Source organism: Lethenteron reissneri, unplaced genomic scaffold (assembly GCF_015708825.2).
Source record: "Lethenteron reissneri isolate LAM-NWPU_2019-01 unplaced genomic scaffold, ASM1570882v1 scaffold_1354, whole genome shotgun sequence".
Classification (NCBI taxonomy): domain Eukaryota; kingdom Metazoa; phylum Chordata; class Hyperoartia; order Petromyzontiformes; family Petromyzontidae; genus Lethenteron; species Lethenteron reissneri.
Window position 1 is genome coordinate 49,654 of NW_026891063.1, and position 13,336 is coordinate 62,989.

At 52.2% G+C, this 13,336-nt stretch overlaps 1 protein-coding gene across 1 annotated transcript; it reads right to left on the reverse strand.

Annotated features, from left to right (window-relative positions):
• Window positions 1–1,456: 1,456 nt before the first annotated feature.
• LOC133362060 (inward rectifier potassium channel 13-like) lies at window positions 1,457–9,406 on the reverse strand. The gene is made up of 3 exons (XM_061581025.1): window positions 9,334–9,406; window positions 6,113–6,732; window positions 1,457–3,896 (listed from the first exon to the last, which is right to left on the reverse strand). Exons 2-3 carry the CDS (start codon window positions 6,648–6,650, stop codon window positions 3,349–3,351), a joined length of 1,086 nt encoding a protein of 361 aa, XP_061437009.1. The 5' UTR covers window positions 6,651–6,732; window positions 9,334–9,406; the 3' UTR covers window positions 1,457–3,348.
• Window positions 9,407–13,336: the final 3,930 nt, after the last annotated feature.

Sequence of the window (13,336 nt, forward strand, 5' to 3'; positions counted from 1 at the left end):
GGGTGCTTCTAGAAAACGAGTGTTTTATATTAAAAAACTCTGCCATGAACTTTGAATAATCATCTGAATGGTTTAGCTTGTAAGCGTGGTTTATTATAATGTCCATATTAAAGGTTTTTTGGGTTAGATCGCTTAAATATACAAATGTGTCGTTGAAACCCACTACCACCCGACAAAGCCAACTAGTTAGGGTTGTCACGTAAACAGAACATGCATATTAGTCACTAGTACAGCACACCGGTGTGTTGGAGAGCCAAGCCACAACATTTACAATGTGAGTACGACCTTTCGTCTGTAATTAAAACTAGCTTCATCAGTCAACAGTCAGATTTGGGAAGTCTCACTGGCCCCTACAGCTCGTGAGTGTGACGTCATGAGTGTGACCAGCGGACTGCCACGATGCTGCCAGGTAAGGGTAAACTTGTGTGATGGAGATGCTTCACCTGAAACTCGCCTCCACACGTGTTCGCTATGAACATTGTAGCAATAAGGGACGATTAGTCATCTTTAACATGTCAGGTCTTTATTGTTCTGCAAGTATATTAACGTTAAAACTCGTAGAAACACATGCACACTCGTGTGTGAATGCACACCGCTGTATATACAGTCGTGTTTGGATGCACACTCGTGTGTGTATGTCAACTCGTCCGTGTTTTTTAAAGGAAACATGGTAGCAATAACGTACGATCAGTCATCTTCAAAAACAAATCAGGTCTTTATTAATTTGCAAGAAAACTCACGTTAATACTCGTGTAATAACAGCCATAGAGGGTTCACGTGGGGATTGGCTTGCCAATCCTGCTTTGTAGCCAATAAGGGTTGAGATAGGGAGCATGGCCCCGGCGTGATCACGGCATGTCATCAGGAGTGATTGGCCCAGCCATTCGGGGCCCCAGCTAATGGGAAGCCGGATGAGAGGCGTGGTCCCGGGATTGACAGGGAACCATCGAGAATGGTCGAGGCTGTCCATGAAGGATTGGCCGGGGGGACCACGTGACGGAGGGATTAAGAGGGAGTGAGAGAGAACGATCGAGAGCAGACTGGGGAACGAGCAGAGCGAGATGCCACGCGCGTACGGGGGCTCTGGGTGCCACGTGCGCGGTGGGAACTGGTGTGAAGTCTGCCCGCTCTCTGTTGTCTGCCAGCAACGGAGCGTGTGTGAGTAAAGTGTATTGTGGTGAAAATAAAGAGGACCGATTCCGAAGCCATCTCAGAAGGATTATTACACTCGTATCGACATCTTTATTAATACGCTTGCTCAAACAGGAAAGGAACTAGGCAAATTATTTCCCAATAGGAATTCAACAGTTAAAAGATATTCTTAAAATCAAACTTAGGATGGCTCTCTTTTCATGTTCACGGAGAATCACTACAAATCCTTTGTTCTTCCCCAACATACAGGGTGCACCATCAGTACAGACAGAAATAAGTTTATCCATCGGTAGTTTTTTTTATTTAGCAAACTCCATGAAAGACGTGAATAAATCCTCTCCTCTTGTTGTCCCTTTCATTGGCAAAACAGCCAAGCTTTCCTCACGCAGTGTGTCACCTGCAGCATACCTGGCAATTATACTGAACTCAGATAGATGGCTAACGTCTGTTGACTCATCTAACGCGAGAGAAAAGTATGTCCCGGCGTTTATGTCCTTAATTTGTGTTTCCTCGACTTGATTTGCCATCATGATGCTACGATCGTGAACAGTTCTTGCTGACAGAGGCATGTCTTTTATTCGTTTGATTATCTTGTCTTTATTTGGGAAGTCATCAAACAGTTCATTGGCCACATCAAGCATGAATGTTTTGGCATACTCGCCATCTGTGAATGGCTTTCCATTCCTTACTATTGCCAAAGCACCCGCAAAGCTAGCGGAATTCCCGTCACCTTGCTTGGTCCACACACGTAGTTGCTGCTGACTCGTCTGCACTCTCCGCTGTAGCTCTTCGCATGCCTTTTTCCTGCTGTCCCCCGCTGGATATTTCGATGCAAATGAAGCATGGTGCGTATCGAAGTGCCGCTTTATATTTGACCGTTTCATCAATGCAATTTTATCATTGCATATTAGACATACCGCAGATCCTGCTCTCTCCACAAATGCAAATTCCTCTGCCCACGCAGCCTGGAATGCACGGTAATCATTGTCTTTTTTATTTTCGCCATCTTTTCCGTTACAAGGGTTGAAGCGGATAAACTAGTTGGCTATCTGATCAAATGGATTTCTACACCTTTACAATAACCCGTCACATGCTCGCGAGCCATTGGTTCCCGACCCGACCCACGGGTCACGGGTCACAGGGCCCGTGACCCGTGAAATTTATCTTCAAAACTAATTTCTGTTTACTTTAAAATGACACAGTATTATTAAGCAATATCACAAGTATTTAAAAATCAGTTCCAAACTGATTTTTTAAAATTATTATTATTTTTTTCAACTCAAAATTGTCTGGGAGCCATATGCCGTCACCGGAAGAGCCATATATGGCTCGCGAGCCATAGGTTCCCGACCGCTGGTGTAGTGTATAGTGTAGTGTATAGTGTAGTGTATAGTGTAGTGTATAGTAGTGTAGTGTATAGTGTAGTGTATAGTAGTGTATAGTGTAGTGTATAGTAGTGTATAGTAGTGTATAGTGTAGTGTATAGTAATGTATGGTAATGTATAGTAGTGTATTGTAGTGTATAGTGTAGTGTATAGTGTAGTGTATAGTGTAGTGTATAGTTTGTTGATGGCTCGTGTGAGATGAATAAGCGGTAGAGTTTGGAGAGCTATAGACATACAGATTAGTGGTCACAAGCACACACATGTTACATGACCCGCCAGCACATGTCAGCTTTCTTTTACGTGGCTCTGGAAAATGTGGCTGAAGATCCCCCGCTCGAGAGTGGATTGGCAGCAAGGTGGCTCTGCACGACGCGAGGAAGCAGCAAGGTTGGACTGGACAACCCTCGAGACTTTAATTGCATTTCAGGGCGAGCCACAGGTGCCACGATCGCACGTGGGCACTCGGTCAGTCGCGACGAAACCTACAGATCACATTCATTTAAGCAACACACAAGGTACACAGCAAATGCCACTTGTACGCAGTTAGTGCTTCGCTTTGGGCCAGTTCATTAGCAGACAACCGCTGGAGTAATTTTGAACTTTGCTCTTAACATCCCCGAGTGATTTCACTGTGCCACGTGCTGCTATTCTGCGCGCAGTAGCGAAGCTGCCTTGTCAACGATGAGAGGCGACTCCTCGCACCGATGATGGCGATGGCGGAGGCGATTGGATTCGTAGCCGGATCAAGCGGTGCCAGTCCCCCTTTATACCGCGTCGACTCGTGTCGTCGCCGAGACTCCGCGAGCATCCACTACACACCACTCTCCACCTCCGCCACCGTCACGTCGAACAAAGACAGGTCCACGACGCCGCGCTCCACATCGACGTCGATCGGCGCAAACAGCCGACCGGCCAGGACCTCCGACCTCAGGTACGAGGTCCTCTGACGGCAGACGGTGCCCGAGCCCTCGCAGGTGGCCTGCAGGAACAAGGCGAGCTCCACGTGCTCGTCCGGCCACCTCGGCTCTCGCAGCAGCAGTGGCAGCAGGGGGCTGTCGGGGCCCAGCTCGTGGTGGAAGGTCAGCGGGAAGAGGAAGTAGGGCCAGGGCCGGGCCCCCAGCTGGTCCGGCCAGAAGTCGACGGCGCTCTGGCGGAGAGGCCGGCCCGGCCGCGAGCGGTAGAGCACGGCCGACACGGCCACGTCCAGCAGCGCCGACGGGCGCAGGTTGGCGACGCGGAACGCGAGGCGGCGGCGGCGTCGCTCCCCGCCGCAGCCCCCCCAACACACCACCGCCACGTCGCTGAAGCGGATGGTGCCCGTGTGCGGCTTGGGCCGCGCCATCTTGGCCACGAACGCTCCTGGGGGCGGCACGGGGGCGGCTCGGCCGCCGGGGTCAATTAATAATTGTCGCGCGCACAGCGCGTCCCAAGAGACCCGGGAGGGTCCCGCTACGTCGGGATGTTGGGCTGAGGGGGGCCGCATTCACCCAATGAAGCCAAACTGCGATTGTGCTCAACACCGACCTGAAGCTTTCGTCTCCGCTCAGTTTCTCATCATCTCCACTCTCGCGAGCACCGCTTAGTTTCACTTGTCAAACGTCACAACTTGACCACTACCCCCGAGGGCGCTCTCGGTGCCAAACCACGAGACCGAGAAGCCGTTGGGGACTCGCACTCCCGTCGTAGGTCGCTCACAAACTTGGGAGACGGTGACCTCTTGATGAGGTTTATCCAAATGTATTCTGATAGTGACCCTAAGAAAAGCGGACCACAAAGCAGTTCTACAGGAACCGTGGACGGTTTCTGCCTAATGCACAGAGGCCGAGTGCCTGTTGTGCGCGTTGTAGGTGACCTGCGTCTATCCTCGCATCACTAGCATTGAAACGGGCGTTTTACTTCCCCCCCCCCCCCCCCCGCCAACCCCCATGAATCCGGCGGCCACGTGGCGCGGAAACTCAGAGGAGCCCCCCACGTGTCCGGGCACGGCTCTAGCCACGGGCGGGGGGGGGGGGGGGGCTGCTCCGGACGCCGAATCCACGGGGAGGAGGAGGAGAGCAAAGCCACAACATTTACAAGGGGAGTGTGACGCTTCGCCAGTAATTACAAACTAGCGTCGTCGAGTGGACGGCCAAGATTTGTCGAGAAATCCGTCCCGTTTCGTTCCTTGGAGGGATAGATGCGACGACGTCACACGCCGCGAGCCCTTCGCGTGCGAAGAGGGGAAAGTAACGAATGCACGCAGATTACAATGGGCGGCCATTGCTGGTCGGGTCACTCGAGGTAATCAACGTGAACTAGCTCAGATCCACTGCTGGATTATATGTTTCCCGCCCGAGGACGGCCGCTTGTGTTGACTTTACCGAAAGAACCAAAGGGGTGTGGATTCCAGCAGTCACGAAAGCTTCAAATCACATCGTGCTCATTGATATTCTTGGGTCAATGGGTAAAGTCACGTAGATAGGCTCAAAGAAAATAACAAAAAACAACAAAAAACGACGACGCTTCGATCGCAACACAAGATGAAACGTCCCGTAGACCCAAGCTTATTAATTGCTACAGTCACGGAAGCTTGAGGTCAAGATGCTCATTTCTGGCCAACCCTCACATCAACTGTGTCGCTCATCTCCAGGAGAGGTCCCGAGTGGCAACGTGCGCGCAAGGAGTCCCGCTGGGATCGGCTCAGCAGCCGCCCCCCGCTCCACGGGGCCACACACACGGCTGACAGAGGAGCGCTTTGAACGTTGGCAGGAAAGCTTCATCAGAGGACTGCATCCCGCGCGAATGTGAGGGAGCGTGCGAGAGACTGTGGGAGCCCGTGCCTGCGATGGACGCTGGAATTCGGAAGCCACGGAGGAGTGCGATTATAGCCACGCAACCCCCAACGGTGCGGGTCGCGGTGGCAGTAAAACCACCACGGTAGCGGAGTATGGGCAGCAAAACGACGGCAACTCTGTCTGTGCCACACTCCCTCCTCCCGCTCACACCGCCGCGTCTCACTCGCTCACACGCACGCTGAGACAAATGTCCTCGGTGTAACCGTAGTCAACTTGTGGGGCGAGTGCTGTTTGCGAGCACATACGAAGGAGGAGCACGAAGGGATGGATGGCCAGCACCACACCCGTCAGCCTCCGTCTCCTCGGTGGCGATATTCACACACGTGGAGTGGTGGTGGTGATGTTCACACACGTGGTGTGGTGGCGATGTTCACACACGTGGAGTGGTGGTGGGGATGTTCACACACGTGGTGTGGTGGTGGTGGTGTTTACACACGTGGTGTGGTGGTGGTGGTGTTTACACACTATCTCTAACACACACACACTGTCTCGAACACACACACACTAACACACACACGCACTGTCTCTCACACACTAACACACACACTAACACACACACACTAACACACACACACTGTCTCTAACACACACACTAACACACACTAACACACACTAACACACTCTAACACACACTAACACACTAACACACACACTAACACACACTAACACACACACACTAACACACACACACACTAACACACACACACACTAACACACACTAACACACACTGCCTCTCTCACCGGTCATGAACGCGTCCAGCATGAGTCCCAGCACCATGTGCGTGCCCAGCAGCGCGGCGGCCGCGGGGCACGCCTCGGGGTCGGGGTGCATGGCCCCGTAGCCCACGGTCAGCTGCGTCTCCAGGGCGAACGAGAATGCGGCGAGCAGCCCCGTGAGCCGCCGCACGCACACGGCGCCCGAGGGGGGCGGGGGGCCCAGGTCGCCGTGCAGCAGCGCCAGCGCGTACCAGGCGAGGCCGAACAGGAGCCACGAGAGCGTGAAGCTGGCGGCGAACGCGAGCAGCACCAACCCCCAGCGCAGCTCCAGCAGCCACGTCCACAGGTCGCCGAGGCGGCGCAGCGCGGCGCGGGGACCCCGCGGAGCCCAGCGCCGGCGGCTCGAGCCGTCCCGGCCGATCAGACGGCCGCCGCCGCCCCCCCCGGGGACGCCGTGGGGCCGGTGTCCGCCTGGGGAGGGGGGAGCCGGGGCCGGCCTCCACGGCCAGGGACACAGGCGCCGCAGGCGACTGGGTCGAGTCACCGACTCGCTGCTTCTCATCCGGGTCGGGGGTCTTCTCGGCTTTGCCTGCACTGCGAGTCTGGCTCGCTGTGGTGTCAGTGCCCCGTCTAGGTTGCACGCCCTGGCGACAAATTTAACATAATAAAATACAATTCTCACGACGTTTCGGCCACAACGCAAGCAGCCGTCCTCAGGTGAAGAACAGGTCTGTCGGGAAGACGGCGTCTGAATGAAACACCACCAGGCTTGGCAGCGTATATTTAAGCTGGGTTGGAGGGGGGAAGGGGCGCCTTGACAAAGGAATCTGCATATCAAGAGGAATTTAGACACGGGGAGACACGCTGAGACACAGAGACACGGGGAGACACGCTGAGACACAGAGACACGGTGTGACACAGAGACACAGAGACACAGAGACACGGGGAGACACGCTGCGACACAGAGACACACAGACACGGAGAGACACAGAGACACGGTGTGACACAGAGACACGGGGAGACACGCTGCGACACAGAGACACACAGACACGGAGAGACACAGAGACACACAGAGACACGCTGAGACACAGAGACACGGGGAGAGACACAGAGACACATCGACGATGATGGTGATGATGGTGACGATGATGGTGATGATGGTGATGTTGACTATGGTGATGATGGTGACGATGATGGTGATGATGGTGATGTTGACTATGGTGATGATGGTGGCGATGGTGGTGATGGTGACGATGATGGTGACGATGGCGATGTATCCTGGTGGCGATGGTGGTGATGGTGACGATGATGGTGATGATGGTGATTGTACCCTGGTGGCGATGATGATGGTGATGATGGTGGTGATGGTGACGATGATGGTGACGATGGTGATTGTACCCTGGTGGCGATGGTGATGATGGTGACGATGATGATGGTGGTGATGGTGACGATGGTGATGGTGACGATGATGGTGACGATGGTGATTGTACCCTCGTTGCGATGGTGATGATGATGATGGTAATAATGGTGGTGATGGTGATTGTACCCTGGTGGCGATGGTGGTGATGGTGGTGATGGTGGCGATGGTGATGATGGTGATTGTACCCTGGTGGTGATGATGATGGTGATGATGGTGATGATGGTGATGATGGCGATGTACCCTGGTGGCGATGGTGATTGTACCCTGGTGGTGGAGATGGTACCCTGGTGGTGACGATGGTGATGATGATGGTGATGATGGTGATGATGGTGACGATGGTGATGATGGTGATGATGGTGGTGATGGTGGCGATGGTGATGATGGTGACGATGATGGTGATGATGGTGACAATGGTGATTGTACCCTGGTGGTGATGATGGTGATGATGATGACGATGGCGATGTACCCTGGTGGCGATGGTGATGATGGTGATGATGGTGATGGTGACGATGATGGTGATGATGGTGATGGTGATGATGATGGTGATGATGGTGGTGGTGATGATGGTTGTGGTGATGGTAGCGAGTAGCAGCAGCACCTATGAAGGTAGACACAGACAAAGATCCCCCGTGTAGCCTCTACAGACTGCAGGGGCAAGTGCTGTTAGTAGCGAGTAGCAGCACCTATGAAGGTAGACACAGACAAAGATCCCACAACCACCACCACCACAACCACCACCACAACAACCACCACCACCACCCCCATCATCACCACCACAACCACCACAACCACCACCACAACAACCACCACCACAAGCACTACCACCACAACCACCATCACAACCACCACCACAACCACCACCACCACCATCACAACCATCACAACCATCACAACAACCACCACAACAACCACTACCATCACAACTACCACCACAACCACCACCATCACAACCACCACAACCACCACCATCACAACCACCACAACCACCATCACAACCACCACCACAACCACCACCATCACAACCACCACAACCACCACCATCACCACCACCACCACAACCACCACCATCACCACAACCACCACAACCACCACCACCACAACCACCACAACCACCACCATCACAACCACCATCACAACCACCACAACCACCACCACAACCACCACCACAACCACCACCATCACCACCACCACAACCACCACCACCACCCCCACCATCACCACAACCCCCACCATCACCACAACCACCACCACAACCACCACCACAACAACCACCACAACAACCATCACCACCACAACCACCAACCCCACCACCATCACCATCACCACCACAACCACCACCATCACAACCACCATCACCACAACCACCACAACCACAACCACCACCACAACAACCACCACCACTACAACCACCACCACAACCACCACCATCACAACCACCACCACAACCACCACCACCACAACCACCACCACAACAACCACCACAACAACCATCACCACCACAACCACCAACCCCACCACCATCACCATCACCACCACAACCACCACCATCACAACCACCATCACCACAACCACCACAACCACAACCACCACCACCACAACCACCACCACTACAACCACCACCACTACAACCACCACCACAACCACCACCATCACAACCACCACCACAACCACCACCACCACAACCACCACCACAACAACCACCACAACAACCATCACCACCACAACCACCACCCCCACCACCATCACCATCACCACCACAACCACCACCACAACAACCACCACCACCACAACCACCACCACCACAACCGCGATGAGAATTTCTCACCTCGGGTTGCAGTTCACACGAGGCGGCAGGAGCAGCTGCTGCTGCTGCCTCGTGACGTCACGCGGCACAGGCCGTGACGTCACTTCCGGGATTCAAGTTCAAGTTTTCGGTGTCGCCCCGGGAGCCATTCGGCTCTTGAATCGGGTGCAACGGCAACAAACAGGAAACATGAACACGCACTAGAAACATCTTAAAGTGAATACTCCCCTCCCGCAACGAGCGGCTCTGTAACTTAAATAAATTATGTTAATGAGCCCCCAGTCACCGGGCGTGGCTTTGCCCAAATAAGGATTGGCACTGGGACGGAGGTGACGTCACGCCCAAGAGCTTAGCGGTCGGGAGTGGGTGACATGACGTCACTTGCGAGGCACACCGCCCCCTGGCGTTTGTCGCCGATGAGGTCACGCTGCGCGGTGACGTCAGAGAGCGGGGTCAGAGTTCAAGTTTGTCGTTGTTGGCAGTGACGTGGTGAGCGCTGCGCTCCGCACCGACCAGCCGAGTTCCATTCCCGCTCGTGGCCAACGCCGCCAGTGGCCACTTTCTGAGCCGGTCCTGAGCCTCCCCTACGTCGACTCAGCCTCAAACGAGTACCCGGTGCGGTGTGTCAACATCGCCAGCACTGGGGAGACAAAGGCGGCCGGGCGTGGTGCTGGCCACCCACTCCCTCGTGTGCCGTCCCACCCTTAATAGGTGCTCGCTAACAGCACTTGCCCCTACAATCTGTGTGTTGGGAGCAAGTTTGAGTGGCGTGTAGTCGTGGGAGTTGAACGGGCGCCTGCTGCTACTGACAGTCGTTGACTGCGGTGGGACAGACGCTGATAGACAGACACACACAGACAGACAAGACAGGCAGACAGACACAGACAAGAGGAACACAGAGACAGAGAGAGACGACATAGACACAGAGAGAGGCAGAGAGAGACACACAGAGGCGAACAGAGACACAGAGGGACTGAGAGATGTTGAATCGAACACACTGAACTCGCTCCATTGACAGAGATTCCTCGATCTTTGCCCATCCCCGGAAGTCGTTCTAGTTTCTATTTCCCTGTGTGGTGTGTAGTGCAAGCAGTGTGGGATATCGATGTACACAGATATGAACAAGATCAGCAGACAAGACGTCTTTCATTTAACAGTGTCTCCGCGAAACAAAGGAATGTTTTACACAAAATATAATTACTGCAGCATTCAGTGCAAGTCAACTGTGGACCGGTTGTGGTGTACAATTTATACGTAAATATACAAGCACACGACTTCATTTATCTGTGACGAACGCTGCACTTTCCATCGCTTTCATGCAGGGGGCGATGCAAACCTACGCGCCCCCTGCATGAACGACGGAGGCGCAGGGACAGACGTTCGATCGCGTTGGAATCGATCTGCAGACGGCGGTCTTCTGGCACGGCCAGCAGCTCTGTGTCGCCTCATCTCAACCCCGCGACCCCAACCAGTTGAAAGTCCGCATCAAACAGAACCCCGGCAAGGCCATCTACTTCACGACGAGAGAAAATTCACACTAAATGTCGTTTTCAATGAAGTCTTCCAGATGTAAAATAACAAGCTTTTAATGAATAAACACAATCATCAAATTCAAAACATAATACAATTCAAAGTTGTTTCATTTTCAAACTTTAAAACGGAGCATCGGGAGTTTGCGTGGATGCGTCGTTCGTGTGCAATTTTTTCGTGACTTTCCTGGCCCAAGGCCGTGAATGGTCGTGAGGGGGCTGCAGGCGGTCAGGCTTGCTTCAACCCCATGGTTGTGAACATCCAGACGTTAATCAGCAAGGAGCATTTCTTATTCTAATTCGACAAAATCTACGTCAACACATAATACAAAATTATAATTCGTGTTGTAGAGAATCTATCTCCTCTACGTGTAACTTTTAAGTGGTATGCCTTGTAACTGATGAATGATCCGAGCGTGCTCGCTATTTCAAAGACAATGAGTTGCTGCTCCAGAGGGAGATGCTTCCTGAAAACACAAAAATACCCTTTGACCTGTATCACAAGCACAATGAGTCTCACCTGAGTTATCTGTACAGGTTACTTGCAAAACACACACTGTGTCATAACATCACTTATTCAATGTTTGACCCTTATAGACAAAAGGTTACATGTACGCACACCATCAGACAAGTATTCAGTCTAAATTATTGACAGGCATAAGAACAAAATTGAATGACTGCACTGAAATATGCTTTATTAGTTTACATCCTATTAACAAGAAGCTAATTTAAAAAAATACGCACCGTCTGCTTAACAGTGTATGTACAACATACTAATGCACCATTCAAAACGAGTCGGCCATTGCATGCTGGCATCTGGGTAAAAATGTAGCAAATTCTAAACATTACCTACAAACTCCACAACTGAGATGCCACATCAACCATCGCCCCCCAGACAGGCTCTTGTCCACACGCAGGCCGGTGCAGGGCCACCACCTTGTGCCACACAGGGGCAGCTGCCACTTGGGGATGTTTCGAGTGTTTGAGACGAGATACGATTTAAAACTCAGAGTTGCCAGAGGCGTTTAAGCAAGCACCATGTAAATGCAATTATGATGAGAACATAGTGAATGCTTGGGAGCTTATTGGCTCTCGCTCCTGGTTAGAGATCTACCCAAGACACAGGTCCACAAAGACTGGCCGCTCTTACCCTGCAGGTTGAACCTAGGAACTGAGTGTTCAACTTCACATTCTTGTCATTAAAGGCCTGTGACAAAGGTGCATCTATTGGAGCGACATTGTCTCTGGCTTAAACATCTACCGGGTCTCCATTTGACTTCGTGTTGTCTCGGAGGAAGTCCACCCACACCTCCACTTCCACAAACTGCTGGGAGTTGCCTCGCTCTGCCTCACAGTCAGAATTATCCTCCTGCTTCACATTGCCTCCATCGATGTGAAGGTCCCATTTTAAAGTTGAATCTTCATCTTCACATTTTACCTTCACTTCTTCGCTCTTCACCATCACTTCTTCACATTTCACCTTCACCTCTTCATATTCCACCTTGATTTCTCTAAAAGTGTCCAAGCTGGGATTTTCTTCCGGTTCTTGTTTGATGACAGATGGGCTCATTGCAGCACGTTGACTTTCACAAGCTGATTTCAGACTCCACTCCTGGTGGATCTTCTGATGCTTGTGTCTTCTCTGGTGTGTATGAAGATTTGATGACTGTGCAAACGCCTTCCCACACACAGTGCACTTGAAGGGTTTCTCTCCCGTGTGTGTTCTCTGGTGTTCTACAAGAGCAGATGAACGTGCAAACGCCTTCCCACACACAGTGCACTTGAAGGGTTTCTCTCCCGTGTGTGTTCTCTGGTGTTCTACAAGAGCAGATGAATGTGCAAACGCCTTCCCACACACACTGCATTTGAAGGGTTTCTCTCCCGTGTGTGTTCTCTGGTGTTTTACAAGAGTAGATGACTGTGCAAACGCCTTCCCACACGGAGTGCACCTGAATGGTTTCTCTCCCGTGTGAGTTCTCTGGTGTATTACAAGATCAGATGACTGTGAAAACGCCCTCCCACACACACTGCACTTGAAGGGTTTCTCTCCCGTGTGAGTTCTCTGGTGTATTACAAGATTTGATGACTGTGCAAACGCCCTCCCACACACACTGCACTTGAAGGGTTTCTCTCCTGTGTGAGTTCTCTGGTGCCGTGTCAAATGTCCAGTATGATCCGTGCTGTATGCACACCGGTCGCATTGATGCCTTGTCGCACCGAGCTGCGCCGAGTGCCTTTGCTCCATCAGACCAATTCTACAGAGGAAGCGACAGCTGCAGACAGAAAAAAAGAATATCCACACCATCTACACGTCAGTATCGAGGCACAGCGGAATGCATATATACACAGTCACACGTGACTTACACGTCTATACTTATTCATAGATATGCATGATATAGTGAAAAAGTTTACCAAGTTCATCACACGGGCTGTTATGGCACACAATGAGAGGGTGAATGGTCACAAACATGCCTGGAAGCCCTAGTATCTTCAAA